Source organism: Rhipicephalus microplus, chromosome 5 (genome assembly GCF_043290135.1).
Source record: "Rhipicephalus microplus isolate Deutch F79 chromosome 5, USDA_Rmic, whole genome shotgun sequence".
NCBI classification, from domain to species: domain Eukaryota; kingdom Metazoa; phylum Arthropoda; class Arachnida; order Ixodida; family Ixodidae; genus Rhipicephalus; species Rhipicephalus microplus.
The window spans coordinates 4,212,472-4,228,398 of NC_134704.1; the positions used below are offsets into that span (position 1 = coordinate 4,212,472).

The 15,927-nt window shown below is 52.3% G+C and overlaps 1 protein-coding gene across 1 annotated transcript in view; it reads left to right on the forward strand.

The window, feature by feature from the left end:
- Positions 1-15,927, forward strand: part of LOC119175108 (activating signal cointegrator 1 complex subunit obelus) — a 526,436-nt gene that overhangs the window by 454,549 nt on the left and 55,960 nt on the right. Inside the window, exons 33-35 of the mRNA XM_037426343.2 lie at positions 10,119-10,281; positions 10,900-11,051; positions 11,210-11,318. Of these exons, the coding sequence (XP_037282240.2) occupies positions 10,119-10,281; positions 10,900-11,051; positions 11,210-11,318 (424 nt within the window). The remainder of the gene's footprint in view (positions 1-10,118; positions 10,282-10,899; positions 11,052-11,209; positions 11,319-15,927) is intronic.

Sequence of the window (15,927 nt, forward strand, 5' to 3'; positions counted from 1 at the left end):
AAATGTGATCGACCTCTGCCGGCGCGTCGATGCTTCCATGAGCGAGAGTGCAAAGATAGCCCCGCCGCGGTGGTCTAGTGGCTAAGGTACTCGGCTGCTGACCCGCAGGTCGCGGGTTCGTATTCCGGCTGCGGCGGCTGCATTTCCGATGGAGGCGGAAATGTTATAGGCCCGTGTGCTCAGATTTGGGTGCACGTTAAAGAACCCCATGTGGTCGAAATTTCTGGAGCCCTCCACTACGGCGTCTCTCAAAATCATAAGGTGGTTTTGGGACGTTAAACCCCACATATCATCATGAGAGTGCAAAGATACAGCACATTATGAAGGGCGCCGACGATGACGTTTTTCAGATGCTTCTCGCGAAGTCTCCTAGCAGTGTGGCCGAAATAGTGACTTTGTGTCAGAGCTATGATAAATTGCGGAGGCAACGAGCTCAGACGTGGCGCTTATTCCAGACAATCCAACCAGTGACCGCACTGGATGTCATGAGTGACCAGACAAACCGTCTCGCATAATTGAAAGACTTCGTGCGAGAGAAAGTGGCACTGCAGCTTTCTCTACTGCCTCTTGTTCAATGCCAGGAGCTCTCGCATGTGGAGATAGGTTTGCACTAGGCTTACCTACTAAGCGCAATCATGTTGGGATGCGACGTCCTCCACTGCCGCTGCGTGCGACGACGCTGCGGCCAAGTTCGTCGTTTTCTCCGGCACGGCGCAGAAAGCATGCACAAGGCAGGATAACAACAACGGGTTTATTAACCCAAGATGCAGCACAGTGCGACACTCACAGGCTTGCAGGCCGTATAGGGAACTCCGCAAGACCGAGCAAGTACGCTTGCCTAAGGTGCGACGACTCCCGCACAATGGCCGAAGTCGAACGCACGAACGAGAAGCCGGCTGCTATGCAGCGCGTCAACCGCTCATGGAGGCTTGAGATCATCTGTCGCGACGAGCGAATCGTCGGGCGCAACACAGCTCGCAGGAGAAGAGGATGTTATGCGCGCCCAAAGGGAAATGGTGCTGCGTTGTGATGTAGGCCCGCGCAGCGCGCCAGCGTAGCGTGCCCAGACATGCCAGCGCGGGAAGGAGCCGACAGTTGACTCGCCCAGACCAAGAGACGTCCTGGCAGCCATCTTGGTGAATGCCGGTGCTTATGCCCGGGCTACGCTGTCAGAGCGCGCGCGGCAGCTGGGGCTCGAGGCGCCAGGTAGGAGGGCGCTCTCGATTCCCACATCCCCCCCTCCTAAGACCGAGGCCGCCCTAAAAACGCCGTAGTAACAGCATCCACGAACACCCAAAAAACTGGGATCCAGCTCAGTGCCGTCCATCGACAGGGGCCCCGGTGTCTTCATTCGGCGGCACCTCAGCAGGAACCTGGGGCCGCGGGAGGGCGGCAGACACCGCAGCAGCGATGGCCGACTTGAATGAAGAGTCCGTGACGAGCGCCGCCACGACCGCCTGAACAGAGTCGGTCAACAGGGCAGGTTGAAGGCCCGGGCCAGGCGGCACCGCCGGAGCAGACAGGACCGCAGGGGCACCGCCAGACTTCGCTCGGGTGAACCCGCAAACGGAAGTGGGTAGCCTCATGCACCAGCAGGACACCACAAGCGTCGCAGTAGGGCGCCTCAGGAACAGGCGGCATCGAGGCACCTCTGGAAGCGTCGAGCAGGTCCGAAAGGGTGCGTCCGCGGAAAGGACGCGAGACGGACTCGGGGTCTAACCCCACCCAGACTTTGCTTTGCTTGGACCAGCGACGAGTCGACACGAAGGCGACTGGGGCCTCAGTGCCATGTTGGAACGTCCACGTAGCGACTTCACGACGAGGCGGTGTCTTGTTAGCCGGGGCCTGGGGAACATTCGACAGAGGCGGCATGGACGCGGCCGGTGCCTGTGAAACGACCGAGCGCGCAGCTGGTCTCTTTGGCTTTTTCATGGAAGAACGGATCATCGAGGAGGACTTAACGAAAGCTGGGGTGTCGGTGAAAAGCCGAAACGCAACTGAAGGTGCGGCCCTGGAGGCGCGACAGGCTGGCCCAATAAAGAGAGCCTACTCCGTCGGATTGAAGGTTGCGTGAGCCAATAGGGCACACCCTTCCCTTCTCCTGCTGACTGCGCGGAAGATACCCAGTGAGAGAAGGAGCGACCGGGGAAAAGGATTTTCTCTCTCGAGCAGCCAGGAGCGCTGGGAACTGGGCTGATATTCCACGCGCAGCGCGTGTAATGGTGTTCCCAGGGAGAAAGCTTGTCAGGTAGCCGTTACTGTTGCTGCTGGATGGGCTCTCCCACAGCAGCTATAAATCTCTGCTCCCTTACATGGAGGGGATAACGTCCCGCTACATGCTGGAGGCAAAAATCAGTCTAAGTGCTTTTTCGCAGGTCGTACCGGTGGCGTGGTTTGGACCAGTCTTATCCGGGTTTTCCTGCGGTTCGGTGACCTCCTCCCCCTCCCCGAAGTCGTTGCTGCGGGCAACGAAAGGTTTGAGGTCGGAGACGTTAACTGAACCGCCGACTGGACGTCTCCCTTGGGAGTCAGCCAGCTTGTATACCAGGGGCGACACTTTGGTGTGCACTCGGCATGGGCCCAACCACTTGGCCGAAAGAGAGGCCGAGATGCCTTTGGCGGCGTCACTCAAGACGTGATTGCGCCTGAGGACGAGATCGCCGACATCGTAACAGACATCCCGATGCGACCGGTCGTATTGAGTCTTCTGACGAGCTCGCGCTTTTGCCGGGTTGGAATGCGCCAGGTCGAGGGCCGCGTCCATTCGTGAGTGCAGTTCTGCCGCATAGCCAGATGGGCTAACCTTCACGGCGCTTGCCCCGCCACCGCCCCATAGGACGCGGTCCATGGGGTTAGGCAACTCTCTCCCAAAGTTGAAGAAGGCGGGCGTGTACCCTGTCGAGCGATTGACCGTAAACCGCAAGAAGAAGCCTATCTCGTTGAGACAGGCATCCCAATCGCTGTGTTGCTGCGCAAAGGCTGTCAGCAAGGGCTTGAGGTTCCGGTTGATCCGCTCGGTCGGGTTGGCCTGTGGGTGATACGTGGTTGTTTTATGGTGCTTAATGCCAAAGGCAACACACGCATCCACAAATACCTTGGCCGTGAAATAGGACGCATTGTCTGTGATCAACTCCGCCGGAAAGCCAAAGTGGGTAAAGACCTCGGTCAACTTGTCCCAGATTACACGTGCCGTTAACTTCCTAAGAGGAAACAGTTCGACCCACTTCGTGAAGTGATCTGTGACAGCCAGGAGAAAAACATGGCCTCTCCGGCTTCTTGGGAAAGGTCCCACAATGTCACAGGCCGCGACTTTCCAAGGTTGTTGGCTGTCGATCGGCTGCATGAGCCCGGGAGGCTTGCCCCCGCGAGGCTTCATGCATTGGCTCACGCGGCAAGAGCGGGCGTAGTGAAGGGCGTCGCGCTTCATGCTAGGCCAGGTAGCGGAGCGGCACAACTTTTGAAAAGTCTTAAGGCCACTCACGTGTCCGGCCAACCGCGAGTCGTGGGTGGCTTTCCTTAGACTGCGGGGATTCACCACCTTGAAAGACTCCTGAGGAGCTTCTTCAGATGGGACGTAGCGCAGGAGAATGCCGTCGGCATCAAGCAGGTACGAGTCCAACGTGCCCGCTGCAATACCAGCCTGCGAACGGCACTCTGCGCCGACAGCAATACCAGCTGTCTGTTCGTGCCCGGCGGCTTGACCGCCTTGCTCCGCTTGGGTGCTCAGCTCTTCGAGCTCGTCAACAATGTGTTGAAAAAAACGGATCGTCCTGCTGTGCCTTGAGCAGCTCTTCTCTGCTAAAGACGATACCGGTGGACATGACAGGGTGTACCAAATATGCGTCCTCACCCAAGGCTGTCGACTCGAAAATCACTTCGCCATCGAGCTTCGCGCCTTTCGACCCTTTGGAGCCAGAGGGCCTGGGGTCTACTTGATGCAATTGCTCTCGGGAGTGGCGGACACAAGTGTCGGATGCCGAAACGGGGGCACGTGACAAAGCGTCAGCCACAACATTCGAACTCCCTTTCCGGTAGCGCACAACAAAGTTGTACCGCTGCAAGGTCAACACCCAGCGTGCGAGGCGGCCCGAGGGCTCACGCAAGCGCTTACGCCAGGTGAGTGCCTTGTGGTTCGTTTCCACCACGAATGGCACGCCGTCGACATAGCAGTTGAACATCCGGAGAGCAAAAACTATAGCGAGACATTCCCTTTTTGTGACGCTATAGTTACGCTCGGCGGCGTTAAGTGACCGGCTCGCAAAGGCGACTGGCCAGAGGAGGCCGTCGGCTCCTGAAGGAGTACCGCGCCGAGACCCAGGTCGCTCGCGTCCGCTTGGACAACGGACTCCCTGTTCAGGTCGGGTAGCTTTAACTCGGCTATGGCCACTAGAGATTCGGAAAGCACCGTGAAGGCTCGCTCTTGTTCTGGCCCCCAGCTCCATCGTGCCGACTTTTTCAAGAGTGCAGTCAAGGACGCTTGGAGGGCCGCACAGTTTAGGATGAACTGTCGATAGTAGTTCACCATGCCCAAAAAGCGCCTCAGGCCCTGAATGTCTGCCGGCGTCGGGTACTCTAAAATGGCACGTACCTTCTCCTCGCACGGCAGATTACGACCGCTCTGAATGGTAAAGCCTAATAGTGAGATGTGAGTCTCAGCTATTAGAGCTTTCTTCGGGTTCAAAGTCAACCCGGCGGCACGCAACCTCCCGAGGACATCCTCTAGGTAGTGAAGCTGTTCCTCGAACGTTCGAGAGATGACAATGTCGTCGAGGTACGCCATGGCGTGTTGCCATTTAGCGTCCCCTAGAACGCGGTCTATCAATCTCTGGAACGTAGCTGCAGCTCCAGAACAACCAAACGGCATGCGGGTAAACTCGTACAAACTTCTGCGAGAGATGAACGCAGTTTTCTCCGCGTCAGCTTGGTCCATCTGAACCTGTAAGTAACTGTGGCTAGCATCCAAGGTGCTAAAGTAGCAAGCACCGCCTAGAGCAGCCACGATCGAGTCAACGCTAGGCATAGGAAAAGCATCCTTCCTCGTGAGCTCATTCAGCCGGCGGTAGTCAACACAGAGCTGGTGAGAGCCGTCTCTTTTGGGGACCATTACCTCCGTAGAATCCCAAGGACTGTTTGAGTGTTGGACAACTCCGGTCTCAATCAACTCATCCAGTGCCTTGTCAATTGCTTTCCTCTTTGCCGCACTAACGGGGGGAGGATTGCATTTTCACGGTTGTGCGTCGCCTGTGTCAATCCGGTGCCTCACCAGAGAGGTGCAACCCGGGCGTTCCGTGAACGTGTCGCTGAAACATGTCAACAGCGACGACAGGCATGCTTTCTCGCGTTTCGACAAGCTGTCTGGCAAAGGCGGCAGTAAGCCATTCGAGTTGCTGCTTAGCGGGGGGGGTCACTCGCATAACCTCGTTCACCGCGGCAGCATTATGCTCAAGGGAAAGCTGTACGCACGGACCGTTTTCCGCTGCGCCAGCCAAAGGACCAGTCTTGGCGTCGGAGGGGGAGACGCGGGCCGCGGGGGCAGTGCTTGGTCTCCTTTCCTCATTTCTCCTCGTGGCGTCCGGCGATTTACTGGCAGCCGAGACCACGGGAGGTGCAGCGAAAGGCCGTAGGGGGCCTGTAGCCTCCGCTTGCGACGTCAATCACAATACCTTTGCGCGCGAGAAAGTCGCGACCGAGAATCACAGGCACAGAAAGACTAGGGAGATGCACAAAGCGCTGTCGGCGTGCGCGATTCCCCCAACGCACAACCAACCGCGCAGCGCCGCACGAGGTGGCAGTACTGCTGGTGAGGTGGAAGGCAGTGTCGTAAGCTCGAATGCGGACAGAGCGGTCGCGCAAGTGAGCCCTAACCTCTTCGCCGAACAGCGAGATAGAAGCCCCGCTATCCAGCATCGCCGCAAACTCTCGACCAGCGATCGTAAGGACGATGAACGGCGCCGGCGTGGCTGGAATGTCATGTCCAGCGCGACACGCAATCGGTGCCAGAGGTTGTGTTATACTCTCGTGCTCTCTTACTGCTGCAGCCGCCGGCAAGGGATAGCTCACCGACGGCTCACCTCGTTTCCCGACGGGCGAGCAGGCCCTTGTGTCGGTTCGGGCTCGTTGCACTCTCGCGGGGTGTGACCATGGTCACGGCAACGAAAGCAGACCGCGCCTTTTCCTCCAACAGGAAGGGGGGGAGGGGAGGGTTTGGCGATGATTTAGAGCTACGAAGTGTCCGTTCACTAGCCGCAGCGGCGCTCCGCGATCGGATATCTCCTCGAGCACAGGGTTTCCGTTCTTGTTCACGTTGCCAGGCAACGGTGGCCGCCTGGGCGTACGAGTACGGGTCCAGAGCGCGGTCCGACACATCGAGCGCATCTCGATCTCTCACGGCAGAGGCCGCCTTATGGTTTGGGGAACCCCAGTGTGACGAGTAACCACCAGCCCACGCGCAATGAGGCTCGAGAGACGCGGACGGCGGTGGCGGCAGGCGATAGGCTCGCGTCGCCCTTATGTCGCCCTGAATATGCTTCGCATCGGATGCCAGCTCGTTTAGGTCACGATAACGGGCGCTTCGAAGGTAAGCGGCGAAGGTTGGATGAGCCCGACATATGACTCGCTCCACCTTCTCGGTGTCTGATGCCGTAGGATCGGCAAGGAGGTAGAGCTCCTGCAAAGCCCGAATGTACTTAAGAAGAGATTCGTCAAGATGCTGTGTGCGAAGCTCTAACTCGCGACGCATGCGGCGCTCGTATTCAGGAGGAAGGAATTCGCTACGGAAGAGCGCCCTAAACTCCTTTATTGAGCGAGCTTGGTGGCCGACGAGCCAGTACCACCTCGCCGCTTGGGCTGTCAGCGACACGGGCAAAACAGAGCCTAGCATAACGCTGTCGCGGCTAGCCTGCTGATAGCGGTGCAGCGCCTCGAGGTACTCTGTGGCACTGGTGCGGTCCGAATTACCGCTGTACTCAGACAGGGTACCCTTAAGCTACTCGGAACGCTTGGCTGAGGGGACTCAGGGTCTCCCTTTGAAGCACAAGGCTGCAAGCGTACCACTTCCAACAGAACGTTTAGGAGCTGCGCCGCAGTTGCGTGCAGCAGTGACTGCTCCGACACGGGCGCGGCCGTAACAGGTGCGCGTGCCTGTTCCCCAACATGCGCGTCCGACTGAAAAGGGCCAATACACGGCATGGAGGAGGGTAGGGTTTGCGCTCCGACTGGTGCTTGAGGCCTCACGCGACTGGCAAACAGGTCGACAGCGGAGCACGGTAGCCCACGTCCGTCGAAAGTGTCGCCCACGCGAGTCTCAGGCCAGCGAACGTCGGTGAACGCGGCGACGTTGTTGGTTAAGCTCGCAAACGACATCGTGAACCCTTTGCGCTCGTGATCACGACAGGTCATTAAGCGCGTTCCCCCCAACACCTGAGTGCCCCCGGTAGGAAGGACTGGGTGCGGCGATTTGAGCTGTCAACCGTGCTGCTGACGGGGAAAGACCAGCGGGCGGAGACAGCGCCGGGGACGGGCCCGTAAGCGCGTGAGTTTCGAACAGCTGATACAGCCCGTTACTGGCTTGGCTAGGACTGTGGTCCTCGTTCAAGCGACTCGCATCACCGTAGGGGGCCCCGAAAAAGGGATCTCTCCCGGTGAACGAAAGCAGAGAGTTGCTGAGAGGGCCGTACCCCGTGCTGTTGCAGCCGTCCGCCTCGATCGAGATCAAGTCCGTCGCCACAGGATCGAACAGGAACGAGCGCCTCGAAGGAGTCTGCTCTGAAGCTATGCCGAAACCAAGTTGGGCACCAGTTATATGGAGATAGGTTTGAACTAGGCTTACCTACTAAGCGCAACCGTGTAGGGATGCGACATCCTCTACTGCCGCTGCGTGCGACGACGCTGCGGCCGGGTTCCTCATTTTCTCCGGCACGGCGCAGAAACCACGCGCGCGGCAGGATAACAACAACAACGGGTTTATTAACCCAAGATGCAGCACAGTGCGACATTCACGGGCTTGCAAGCCGTATAGGGAACTCCGCAAGACCGAGAAAGTACGCTTGCCTAGGGCGCGACGACTCCCGCACAAGGGCCGAAGTCGAACTCACGAATGAGAAGCCGCCTGCTAAGCAGTGCGTCAACCTGTCGTGGAGGCCTGAGAGCATCTGCCGCGACGAGCTCGTAGGAGAGGAGGATGTCACGCGCGCCCAAAGGGAAATGGCGCTGCGTTGTGACGTAGGCCCGCGCAGCGCGCCAGCGTAGCGTGCCCAGACATGCCAGCGTAGGAAGGAGCCGACGGTCGACTCGCCCAGACCAAGAGGCGTCCTGGCAGCCATCTTGGCAGATGCCGGTGCTTATGCGCGCCCGGGCTACGCTGTCGGCGTGTGCGCGGCAGCTGGGGAACGAGGCGCCAGGTAGGAGGGCGCTCTTGATTCCCACACGCAGCAACCGCCACTGCGACACCCACTATCATTGGCTCCCATGCTCCGACATGTGGTCCAGGAGCAGATCTCTGAGGCTATGCCGGTGCAGCAGCCCCCGTCACCGGGCCTCTTACTTATCCTCTGTTGCTTTTGCATAATGGCTATTCATACTGTACTCAACTGTCAGCAGCATCTTATTGTTTTTGGAGTCAGTAGGAGGTCTTGTAGAAGCTCTTTTTACCTTGTTTTATGCCACGCCGTTTCAGATCATTTCTTGTTCAAGGAATCGATTGATTTCCAATATGTTCATTTTAATTGTCTCCTATTTCAAACGTATCGTCTTGGAGCAAAAGAAGAACATGGTTCTTAAGTACAAAACTTGAAAAGAAACACCAACAGCCAACAGGCAGCAAGAAGTAAAGAAGTCAGCCTTTTTATTTGAGTTTTGCCCTGCTACTTTGTATTTCTTCAAGAAAAAGCTAATTGTGGAATGAAAGCATAATAAATAGGCAAGCAACTAGAACACAAAGAAACAAATTGTATAAGTCTGTGTTAATTGCATTAGTCACTATTGGTGATGGAGCATCAGTTTGATGGATCTGACTCAGTTTAATTCAAATGGGGGCGAGACTTGGCTCACTTTTGTAATTCGATTCAGTTCATGTTACTGTAAGGGATTGTCAAATTTGATTTACAAGTATTTCTAGAGAGGCGTTACTCTTTCTTGAAGTTTAGCCCAGTTTCGATGTCTACATGGGGCGCTTTAGAAAAAAAAAAGCACACCATATCTTGACTACATGGCCTCTTAATCTTGGGGTCAAGGGTTCGGGCTGCATACCAGCTATGTGGATGGGACGCAACATGCTCACTGCACATGAAGATAATATGGCGTCGATCCTAGGTTGTCAACAAACCGCCGAGTGCGACCACACACCTTGAATGCTTTTCTGGTAACAAGACTCCTGCCCTAAGTTTCGTACGGTGCCAGCACATGCTGTTAGAGGTGCAACTGTGCACGAGAAGGAATGTGATCGTTGCTATAGCCATGTTTGCATCTGGGGCAGCAATGAAATTCTGGCTTTGTAAACATCCACTACAGTCGCTTTACAGAAAAGTAACTACTTTCGACGCTCAACATCTGCAAATGCAATGCACGAGAGCATTGCAAGTTTTGAAATTAGTGCCTGGGCAAAAAGAATGACCGCTCAAAACTTGCAGTTCATGGGATTTCAGTTTAAAAGAAGCAGAAATTTGTTCATTGTGATTATGAGGCAGTGAGGATTTTTGATCATTTAAAGCTTTTTCCCAATTGTAAGCACACAGACTTTCCTTTTCCTTTTCAGCGAAGCGCGGCTGCACAGTTAGTCCCAATGTTCAAGTATGTTTGGCTTTGTAATATTTGCCTCGACTCCTCTCCTGCCATTCTTTTATTCTTTTTCTCCCAGCCTGTTTTTGCCCTCACCTCCTGTTTGTTGTTGGGTGTGAGAGAGGGGGGGACAATAAGCATTACATTGTTGTTGTTGAGAATGTTATTATATTGAAGCACACTATTCCACACCAATGTGGCCAATTTTAACATCTTTTTTTATATTAACATACGTTTGTGGCTGCTTGTGTAAGAGAATGTTAAATGCACTTCTTCGAAAAAAACCTTTGTTTTGCGGCTGTGTCAGCACATCACTCTGGCTGAATGTTTTCTCGTCTTTTCAGGGATCTTGCCAAGGCTTGCCCGATACCGGTAGACTCCCTGGACAGCCCACACACCAAGGCACACCTACTTTTCCAGGCACATTTCTCACGGTTGCAGCTGCCGAGCTCGGACTACATCACCGACCTCAAGTCGGTCCTGGACCAAGCCATCCGCATCCTGCAGGTCGGGTCCTGCATTCCTCGACAATCTACTTCATCCCACAAGTGCAGTACTGTCAAAACGAATTTCGGTGGTGGTCCAACTGTGCCAATTGTTGCAATTTCGATACAACTCTATGTCTCTGTGCACATTGCCTACTCCTTCAACGGTAGGCTGTTGAAAGTGTGGTTTCGTTTTTCAGTTCCAAATTCTAACACTCGGGTGATTTTCACTCATTTTATCAGAAGTAAAATGGACATTAGGTTGGATTTTTTTTTAGAAGTAGCAGTCAAGATTCGCTCACACCGCGTGGCTGCTGTCACTTTTGAAATAGTTAGGAGCATGCAGGTTCACACTGCAGGCTTATTAGGCCTCTTTGTGCCCACATCTTTCAGCAAGGGGTTGGGTGATAGGTATTAATATGGTGGGACGCCTGGATTCTATGAAGTTTTTTGTGCGTACTGCTCAATATCTGGGTTGCATTTCAACTAGCTGAATAAAAACATCACAAGAGACACATCATTTGACCACCAAAAAAACCACCAGTTGCCTAATAGAATTGTTCAACTTGTTAAATTACGTAACAAGTAGTGCAATCATTTCTTATTCCAGAGAGCCTCATAGGTCTATTCACATGTGCAGGCCATTATTGACATAGTAGCCAACCAAGGATGGCTGGCTCCTGCACTGTCTGGCATTGTGCTGCTCCAGATGATCATCCAAGCTCGCTGGCACTCTGAAAACACGCTGCTCACTCTGCCACTTGTTGACAACTCTGTGCTAGAAGACTTTGCGTGAGTTCCCCCACAGTATTCTTTGCGCTTTTGGGGAAAAAACCATGTTGTGAGGACTCCCAGTGAGAGAAATTAGTCCACACACAACAGTGATGCTATGCGTCTTTAGTGACGCACTGTCTCTGCATGTCATTCACAAGAGTGTGTCTTTCCACCAGGTCTGTGTCAGTCCACTCACTGCCAGAGGCCATGCACCTGGTGGCCCATTCACCAAAGGTCCTGGAAAAGGCTTTGCAGGGAAGGCTGAAGGAACGAGGATTTCAACAGGTTGGCTTATTCTGTGTATTCTTCCTATGATAAGCAAGCTTTGTTGGCAGTTACCTGCAGTCCCGTATATCCAGATGAGTGGGTACTGTTATGAGGAATGCTGCACTGATGAATGTGGCAGGTGGATGTCGAACAAAAAAATTCTGATAGGATGAGCAGCTACTGCATATGTATCGTATGTTCTTTATTTAGCGTGCAATTTGGTGCCAAATGCTAGCTTAAGTTGAATCAGGCATTGAAATACCATCGTCAGTTCTTACACTCGCTATAATGCCAACACACACATGCGTGTGTGTGTGTGTGTGTGTGTGTGTGTGTGTGTGTGTGTGTGTGTGTGTGTGTGTGTGTGTGTGTGTGTGTGTGTGTGTGTGTTTGTTTGTGTGTGTGTGCATGCGTGTGGAAAAAAAAGAGAAAGGGCATATTTGCGGGAAACACAAGTGAGGTGCCTGAAACAGACCAGCAAAAGCTTTCCTGTAGATATCAGTGAGGGATCAGCTCATTTTCATGTTGATATGAAGCTAAGAAAAAGAAATAAATCACTGATACTGCCTTTGCGACATTATGAATGCAAAACTGGCACACCTCACGAATCGTGAGCCAAACAAGCTTTACTGTGTGTATGTATATAGGCACCTACATACATACATACATACAACATAGGCTGGCAAAGTCATTTGTGAGTCAACTGACTCAGACCAGGATAAATGTGCGAGTCAGTTCGTGAAAAATTTTGGTGAGTCTGAGCGCGAGTGAGTCTGGCTCAGGTATACTTAGGTGAGTCTGAGTGAGTCGACTTGAGGAAAATTTCGGTGAGGCTTAGTGCCAGGTTGACGAATATATGTGTCATGAGCAAAGAAGGCACGTGGCGATGGTGTGCGGAACCACAGAAGAAGTACCCGATGGCATGTGCACCTGCCATGTTCATGCACTTGATTATTCGGCGAAGGGCGCTGCAAGCGGCCCAGCCGTAATGGAAAAACTTTGGAGAAGAAATGACATAGTTTGGTGGAGGGCCAAAGGAAAAGGGTGAAAGAAGTCAGCGTCGCACTTGCATTAAGCAATGGGCACTTGAATCTGAAAGCAGCCCACATAGACTCGGGAAGTGGTCGGTGACCAGCGAAGCTCCCCGGTTTCGCAGCAGCCTCACCGTAGCAGTTGCTAACGCATCAACAGCCCTTGCTCTTCTTGACAGGATAAGAGTCCTCCACTCTGCAATCCCTGGAGTGCCAGGTCAGTGGTTGGCTCATACAGCTAGACCTAACTTATCAAGTTCCACTACGAACATGACAGCGACTGAAGTACGAGCAAGAGAGACAAGCATCTCGTATGTGGATAGACAAAGACAACCTTGAAAGGTCTCCCAATACTTCTGCGATGTGATAAACAGCCATCGTTATGCGCGGAAAACATGAACAGTAAGATGTACATTCGATACACCGATGACAGTAGGAGAGTAGCCGCGTTAGACTCTAACACGGCATATTTATAGCTTTCGTTTAGGTTTATCGCAGACTATTGTGTGAATGTGCATTTTCGAGTAAATATAGTGTTGGATTGTTGTTTGCCATTTTGTCAAATAAGGTGTGTTTGTTGTGCTATCACGGTCTCCTCATTCCAATCCTTTGCTAGCTAGCGCTCCTAGGATGATGGCGACAGTCCGAGTGACTTCGTTCGAGGAAAATTTTAGCGAGTCTGAGTCCGAGTGAGTCCGGTTATGGCAAACATTGGTGAGTCTGGGTCAAACGTACCAATGGGAAGTTGCTGTGCCATACTGCTCCAAAAAGGTCTTTTTTCTATAATTTGTGCCATTGCTGCGCCGCAAGCTGGTTTTAGAACCGAAATTAATGTCAACAGCACGCAATATTTGGAGCGGATATTATGTGATGGTCACTATCTTGTACACTTGTGCTGCTGCAAAAGCACCAAATTGGCCGATCAATTATTCCGACTTATGCGCAATTGTGGCGGTGCCTTTAGTGGTAACCATTGACAAAGAACGCAGGCAATGTGGCGACTACCGAAAAGCGCGCCAGTATGTCTTATCGCCGATAAAAAGCCTATACGTGTGTTGTGGAGCGTCACTTTTCACCTACTGCACGCTTTTAATACTTGGCGACTGCCTGAGAGTGCTGAGGCGCCGATCGGTGCCGCTTCAGTGGTTGTGCGGGACCGTGTTTTGCAAAGTGTGCAGCGCTTTGCAAAAACGAAAGCAGTTCGCTGTTGCGGGCTCAGCATTGTGGATCGCGGGCACAGAAATGCTCATGGTAGCACACCTTTTCATGAAGCGACAGCCCAAACACGCTTTCATCCACGGCCAGGACCGCTAAAGCATCGCTTGCAGAAGGCTTGCATCGATGCGTAAATGCAACGGGCTTCTTGCCACATCTGTACACGGTCTGAAGCGAAGTGTGTACACCGAGTAAACAACGCGCTGTTCGCAACTGGCCAGTAAACGATCGCCTCCCTGCAACTAAAACACATCTCGAAAAAGCTGTGTCAGTTTCCAATCAGTAGCATATCGTGGTACACATTATCGCGAACAGCCAATTATTTCCATTTCGTTGCTGTGCCAGTTGCTGCGTTGGCTGCATATCTTGGACTCTGCAGTAGTTTGGAAATGCCCTTTGATATCACCACCGCGTGATATTGGACAGTTGGTGAGAATGCCAATCATTTCTGAACATTGCAAAAAGGAAAAAGATTGCTTTGTGGTGGGTACTTTAGGCAATATTTGCTGTGGCGCTGTATTTATTTCATCTTTAGTGGCGATGGTGCACGTAACGAAATGCAAATTGGTACTTAGTCGTAGGCGTGCACGCTAGTGGGACACGGGAAGGTGGGGGAGGAAAAAGTCAGCCACATACATTGACATAATAAGGAGGGGAGCGCAAAGTCAGCTCTATACACAGAAATGATAGGGAGGGGGCCACTGCGACATAGCTTTGCCCCCCTCCTGAAGAGGAACCCTGCGCACGCTTATGTACTTGGTGGTTATACAGTTCCCCCAGGGGCCATAGACACCGCTTTGTGTCTCTCATGGCGAATGTCGCTCGGATGGTGGCGGGCGCCCCACTTGTGGTCGTAGACACGACTCTCCTCTCCTTCTTGGTCTGCCGCGCTGGGGGAGCAGGAGTGACGTCTTGCCCCTCTCTTGCGGTGGAGGTGTCGACTGTGGCGCTGTGCACAAAATCTCTCGAGATGTTTCGCGCGCGTTGGGAGTGAGAGAAAACTTCTCCGGGATGGCATGGGTAAGCACGCATTTTTTTTACGTCCGTCGGCTCCCTTTGTTTGGGGGCTCGCTTGGAATTCGCCAACGGTGCCTTGCGCTCGTGCCGAACGCTTTCGTTTTCTGCAGATTGATTTTAAGACCTACTCTTCTGCTCAACTTGTCTAACTCTGTAATCATGAGTTGCAATTTGTCCCCTGAGTTACTCAGCAATGCAATGTCATCGGCGAAGCGCAGTCACTAAGGTACTCTTCATTAACTCTTATGCTTAACTGTTCCCATTTATAGGTCTCTAAAAACCTCCTGTAAGTACGCGGTAAATAGCATTGGGGAGATTATATCCCCCTGCCTTACACCCTTCTTGATTAGTATTCTGTTGCTTTATTTATGAAGCACTATGGTAGCAGTTGATCCCCTGTAGGTTTCTTCCAGGATGTTTATATATGCTTCGTCGACGCCCTGATTCCGCAGTGTCTGCATTACTGTTGCTATTTCTACTGAATCAAACGCCTTTGCCTAACCTATAAAGGCTATATATGTATAGTGATTGGCTATATTCTGAGCATATTTCTATTACCTGGTTGATAGTATGAATGTGGTCGATTGTTGAGTAGCCTGTTCGAAATCCCGCTTGTTTTGTTGGTTGATTGAATTCTAATGTTGCCTTAATTCTGTTAGCAATTACCTTTGTAAATAGTTTGTATACTACAGAGAGCAAGCTGATGGGCCTGTAATTCTTCAAGTCCTTGTCATCTTTTTTCTTATGTATTAAAATGATGTTAGCATTCTTCCAAGACTCTGGTAGTCTTCCCGTCAGGAGACACCTCGTAAAGAGGGTCTCTAGTTTTTCTAACACAATCTGTCCTCCATCTTTTAGCAGATTTGATGTTACCTGATCCTCACCAGCAGCTTTGGCTCTTTGCATGCTCTCCAAGGCTTTTCTGACTTCTTCTATAATTATTGATGGGGTGTCATCTGGGTTACTGCTAGTTCTTATATTAAAGTCATGGTTGTTCTGGCTATTGTACGGATCTCTGTAAAACTCCTCCGCTATTTTTACTATCCTATCCATATTGGTAGTTATTTTGTCTTCTTTGTCCCTTAGTGCATATATCTGCTTTTTGCCTATCCCAAGTTTTCTCTTCACTGCTTTGATGCTTCCTCCGTTCTTCAGAGCGTGTTCAATTCTCTCTATGTTATACCATCTTACATCGGATGTCTTATGCTTATTAATCAACTTCGAAAGCTTTACCAACTCTATTTTGTCTGTTGTACTTAAGCTTTTATGCTTTGAGACTTCTTAATGAGACTCTTCATTTCCTGGGACAGCTTGCCAGTGTCCTGTCTAAGTATTAACTGTATTTTGTCTGTTGTACTTGAGGC